This window comes from Colossoma macropomum, unplaced genomic scaffold (genome assembly GCF_904425465.1).
Source record: "Colossoma macropomum unplaced genomic scaffold, Colossoma_macropomum, whole genome shotgun sequence".
Lineage (NCBI taxonomy): Eukaryota > Metazoa > Chordata > Actinopteri > Characiformes > Serrasalmidae > Colossoma > Colossoma macropomum.
The window spans coordinates 8,503,270-8,509,269 of record NW_023494806.1 but is presented as its reverse complement, the minus strand read 5'-3'; the positions used below and the strand labels follow the sequence as shown (position 1 = coordinate 8,509,269).

Genomic DNA, 6,000 nt, shown 5'->3' with positions numbered 1-6,000 from the left:
TAATGAGACAAAGGGGAATTCATTACAAACTTGAAACCCAGGCAGAATGATCAATATCTTCACCCCTGCCACAATGAAGAGTGAAACCTGAGCGCATGAAACTGAATATGGTCCAATTTTCAAATATGATCCAACTAATGGTGATGATGCTAAAACCATACTTTCATTTCTACTGAATAAAGAAAGCATACACAAAAAAGAAAGTTGAGATTGATTAAATTTGATAATTTTAATATTATCGCGAGTTAGTTTGACTTGAACACACTGGATTAAAAATGGACAAAAAAATATTGTACAAATATTCCACTTATTTGCATTAACATTGTTTTAGAGAAGAGACCCATCACACTGTTGGAGAGAATAAACAGAGAGAATTGTTTTAATAGATACAAAATAACAGTCTTTTGCATCTCCATCCTATTATTTCTTCAACTTCTTCTTCTTTCTGTCAGATTTGCTTGCCTCGTCCAGAGCTTTTCTCTTGGCTGCCATTTTGTTAGCCTGAGGGGAGAAGGTACATTAGGTTAATGAACAGCAGAGGAGCATCCAGGCTACTGAAGCTTCAATGATGAGTTCAATCAGGGTCAAGAGCTCAAACAAGACTTCACTGGCTACTCTACAAGCTTCAGGTGGAAAAAAAACACAATTCTTCAATTATTAACCTGAAAGCATTTTTCACTCTTTGTTCTAACTTAAATATTGATGTTTTGGCAGCACACGTTAGACACATAACAGTAAAAGCAAATATAATTTGCATGACTGGTTAACTTCAATTTTATATAGGCTGGCTCAACATTCAGAATGTGTCACTGTATGTACCAAAATACATCATCTATTAACAATAATCAGCCATTTCAATTGGTCAGAAGGCACTAGAGAATGAGCGTGAAAACAACACATGCTGCGTTTGCCTCCTACCTCTCTGACTTTCCTCTTCTTGCCAAACATGATCTTATCGTAGAGGTATTTGTCCTTCTTCTTCATCATCATGATGGCTAGCCTCTTCTCCTCAGCCTTCTCCTCCTGCTCCAGTCTCTGGCGGTTCTCTTGCTTGGCCTTCCCAGGGGTCACCTTCACTGATAAGGCCTGAAGGAGAACAATCAGACGCCATACCCAATCAGACATCAGCCAGCTTCCCCCCCCATTCCTGATAGCAGGTAAATATACTCCACATCTCCTCTACCTACAAACACAACTACAAATATACATGCACAGCACTGCGCACAAGTCTTAGGCAGTGATGAAAATAGTTTAAAACTATTTTTCCCTGCTGGGTGTTTTTACCAGTAAAAACTCTACACAGCTTTAGAATAAATTATAGCTGTCAAACAATTAAAATAATTACCGTCAAAACCACTTTAAATGGTGCAGCGGTTCAATTCCAGAATGTAACTGCTGCACCATTTAACATGGAACAGAAAAATTCAAACAAGAAGCTGACGAATAAGAAGCTGATTTCAGTCTTGTATCGTTCTTCCATGCTTAGAGAAGCTGCTGTGAGCTTTACATACACTCGCCTGTATCACATTAGGGTTAGAAAGCAATACTGACGACGGTCTATATATTACCTCTTTTTTAACTATTTTATCCAATAAAAATAATATTAAATTTACTTCAGTTGTTAAATATGGTTCTCATTAAAAGTGAAGGGACATCTAGTATAATACGCCATTGTTAATCCACAAAAACAGGTTTACTTGAGCATCCAAAATAGTTCTATTTGAAAAAAAGAACCATAAAAACACTATACCGTGACATATATACCAAAAAAGTCAGTAATCTTAACTATACTGTGATATGAATTTTTGCCCATACTGCCCACTATCAGTGTGAACACCACTAGAATAAATACAAATCAACATCAATACAATAAAATGTAACAATACGTTATTAACATTTTGGTTGGAAAATTACAGTTAGAAAAGCATAAGTTTGGTCTTTGACTTCTTGCTGCATTCCAGCCATTGCATGGATTTGTTAGCACATCTGATTTTATTTAATTAAGGATTTATTAGATAAACTAGGAACTGAATGTTGACTAAATACCGGGCTTTAACAAGCAGAGCTTTGGAAATGGCTAGCACACTGACAGACATCAAATTACAATGTGTTGCTTATTTGTTATTATTATTATTATATTATTATTATATTATTATAATGTTATTGTTCTTTCCTGGCCTAAGACCTTTGCACATTACTGTATAAAGCAAAAGATCGAAATGGATGTGGCTGCTAGCTGGATCACAAACTTGTTCAGTCATACTATCTATCAGAAGTGCTTCACGGTCACTGCTGGATTATTCTAGCTAAATTGGAGTCGAGGTCCTGGATTTTGCAATGCTGAACAATAATGACAGCATAAAGGATTCTGTGGTTTTAATTAGGTGGAACGGTACAGAGTAGAATAGAATACAACCTGAAATTAAATAATCCACAAACGTTAAAACCAAACAAAGCAGTTCTGCTGCACTGTGAAAATGTTTTCCTCAGGCCATGGGTCCCAAATATGTCCATTCATCTGGAACCAGGGCTAATTAATTCACATTTACCTACAAAGGGCCAATGGTTAACCATAAAACAAACAAAGTCTCGTTGGCTTGCCAAATAAGAGGCTTGAAATATACTGACCAAACTGGAACTCGCAGAGCTCCAGACACAAAAACTGACCATCTGTGACAACTAAATGGCAATTTCAAACACTTTGAGACCATAACAGGCCCGTTTAAGTCTGGCTTAAAAAGCATGTGTACTAAAAGTCACAAGTTAGTCTCATGTCTTCACCTTCAGTTGTCAAGTCACGGTCTCAGGTAGCATTTCTGAGAACCAAGTAAGCCGAGCCAAAGCTCTCAATCATGCTGAAAAGGCCAAAAAGGCGTATGACAGATATTAGCTTGAAACATGTTTATATAATAAGCCACTATACTTTCCAAAATGACAACATTATACACATATATGTGTGTGTGTGTGTGTGTGTGTGTGTGTGTGTGTGTGTGTGTGTGTGCATGCATGACTTTCTTCTTTTTCACAGGTCTGTTGCTTTAGGAGAAATAATAGTTGTTTGCACTCTGCCCAGCTAACAACGAACCGTATCTGCCTGACTGTACATGAGTGACAACAAATGCAGATAAAGCCAGCAAATTTGGGAACCGAGTCTAATCACGTGACTGTAATCACCCCACTTGAATTTTTACTGTTTGTAAACCAGCCTTACACTTTCAGTTATATTGTGTTGATAAGATTACACAAATATTTTTGCTCCACAATTAACTATACACTGATAGCTGTTGTATAACAGAGTATTCCCACAATAAAACAACTCTATGACAGCACCACAACTCAACCTCCACACTTGAGGGAAAATTAAGTTTCTTACTTCCTCCTTAACCTGTATAGTCGCTTAGAGGTGAATCAAAATGCGATGGACAAACGTGATCTGGTTGTTTTAATATGTATAGTTTTCTTCCCACAATTAGTCTCATTTCACTCCGTTTCATTACGTTGAAAAACTCTTACCTTGCCCTGAGTTCTCTTCTCTTCCATATCCTTAAGCTTAGCCTCATCCTCTGCCTCTGCCTCCTCCTCTTCCTCCTCCTCCCCATCATCATCATCATCATCATCTTCATCTTCTTCCTCTTCCTCATCCTCTTCTTCATCCTCATCCTGCTCTGTAACTGGAAGGGAGAGCATGGTCATCATATCAGTGGGTGCAAGTAAACAAATGGGCACACTGCTGAATGACAATTCAACCGCACTAATATCTCTGATAATAATACTGAATAATACTGCATGCACACATTTTTTGCTATTTCCAAATGTAAAAATCCAACACAAAAACTTGGTGTACTGGTTTTGTCCATATCCCATTACTGTATAAATAGTTCCGTAATTCACATCTGCATATTTAGAATGAAATAAATGATAAAAGTTAAATAAAGACATAATCCTAAGACAATTTGCACCCCTAACACACAGCCTCATGGGTCAGTGCTACTCACCAGGTCTCTCTCCTTTCTGGAGAGCGAGGAGTTTGAGCCTCTCTGGAGGAACATAATCGCCTTCCTTCTCCTCCACGAATGGTGACAGGTGAGGGGGCAGAGTCACCCCCAAAAAGTAATCCTCCACAGGCAGAAGCATCTTGGCGTTCACAGAGTCGTACACCCACTGAGGCTGAATATAGTACCTGCAGGGTCCAAGCAATCACAGCAAGCTTAGCAGAATGTTACTGAATAGTCCCAGAGACACACATGGATAACAAATTCAAGGTCCACAAACCTCAGCAATTGAAATTAGAAGTGTACCTCAATGTATAATTCATAGAATATTCACAGCATTTACCCAATTATACAGTGGATTGAACACTATACACACACACACACACAATATATATATATATATATATATATATATATATATATATATGAAACATTGTTGCCATTATAATGTTGAGAGACATTTCCAGATAAGAACACTTTCATATATGTTACTGACAGCAAACAGAACCTGTAATCTAACCTGTGGGTTTCAGTTAGTTGTTAGGTATGGAAAACTCTGGCGGCAGCTGTATGACATGAAAAACTGCTACATACAAGGTAGGTATGCAAATAGGTCTGTTACAATGTCTAAAAAAACATGGAATGTGTTTTACAAGCTTCAGTATGTCCACTAACATACTATTAGAAATCCCATAATGGCAGAAATTGGCCTTATTTTAGCATTTATTTCTCACTCTGACATTTATGGCCCAAACTGAAGGTCTAGCTCTAACAGTCACTGTTTGCCAATGGGTAAAATATAATGTTTAACATCAACATATGTTAACAGGACAATAATTTAATCCACATAAATTTGATCTTTTTCTATTATGCCACTAATCAGGAAATATTCACCCAAGTTTTCATATGGTGTTAATGCTGACAGTGGTCATATGCAGAACAGTAAGTCACTGTAATAGGAACAATGTGCATACAGAAGGCTGCTGGACTGTACTGTGCGCTATGTGGAATCATGAATGTGTGCAGGCGTGTCACGTATGTACTGTGACCATCTGCAGATCATGTGATGTGAACAGAGCAAAAGGAATTCAAAAATAGACATCACAACACACTCTCTGCTGTCGCTAACACACCCACAGGAAATGCATAAAAGAGGGGCTTTGAGAGGCAAAGAGGGGCGCCCAGCCTGAAAGAACAGCATTGTGGGCCAACTCTCATCTTCGAGGCAGACTTCAGGATGTGAGGACTCTGCAAAATGCACACACTCCCCACATTCAAACTGCATCGTTTTGAAATCTGAGCTTTTTGAAGCCCATAAAGTGCAGAGGATGAACCCTGAAAACGGCAAGATTCAATCTGCAAATGCAATCTAGTTATTTATTTTGGTGAAATATAATTGTATCTGCCATCTACACTCACTAAGCACTTTATTATTTACCTACCTTGTATCTACACTGTCCATTTTGGTGGTGGTGTGTTAGTGTACGTTGTGCTGGTACAAGTGGATCAGACAAAGCAGTGCTGCTGGAGTTTTTAAACACTGTGTCCACTCACTGTCCACTCTATTAGACACTCCTAACTTGTTGGTCCACTTTGTAGATGTAAAGTCAGAGACAGAAGCTCATCTGGTGCTGCACAGTTTATGTTAGTCATCCTCTAGTCCTTCATCAGCGGCCAAAGGATGCTGTTGGCTGGATATTTTCGGTTGGTGGACTATTCTCAGTCCAGCAGTGACACTGAGGTGTTTAAAAACTCCAGCAGCACTGCTGTGTCTGATCCACACACACCAGCACAACAGACACTAACACACCACCATCACTGCAGTGCTGAGAATGATCCACCACCCAAATAATGCCTGCTCTGAGAGGGTCCTGTGTGGGTCCTGACCATTGAAGAACAAGGTGAAAGGGGTCTAACAGAGTATGCAGAGGAACAGATGGACTACAGTCTGTAATTGGAGAACTACAAAGTGCTCCTATATGGTGAGTGGAGCTGATAAAATGGACAA

General features: G+C 38.8%; 1 protein-coding gene across 1 annotated transcript in view; it reads right to left on the bottom strand.

Moving 5' to 3' along the window:
- Positions 1 to 210: 210 nt before the first annotated feature.
- pes (pescadillo) overlaps positions 211 to 6,000 on the bottom strand; it is a 28,292-nt gene continuing 22,502 nt past the window's right edge. The window contains exons 12-15 of the mRNA XM_036598462.1: positions 3,996 to 4,180; positions 3,514 to 3,671; positions 919 to 1,086; positions 211 to 501 (exon numbers count right to left, since the gene is read on the bottom strand). Of these exons, the coding sequence (XP_036454355.1) occupies positions 421 to 501; positions 919 to 1,086; positions 3,514 to 3,671; positions 3,996 to 4,180 (592 nt within the window). The 3' untranslated portion in view covers positions 211 to 420. The remainder of the gene's footprint in view (positions 502 to 918; positions 1,087 to 3,513; positions 3,672 to 3,995; positions 4,181 to 6,000) is intronic.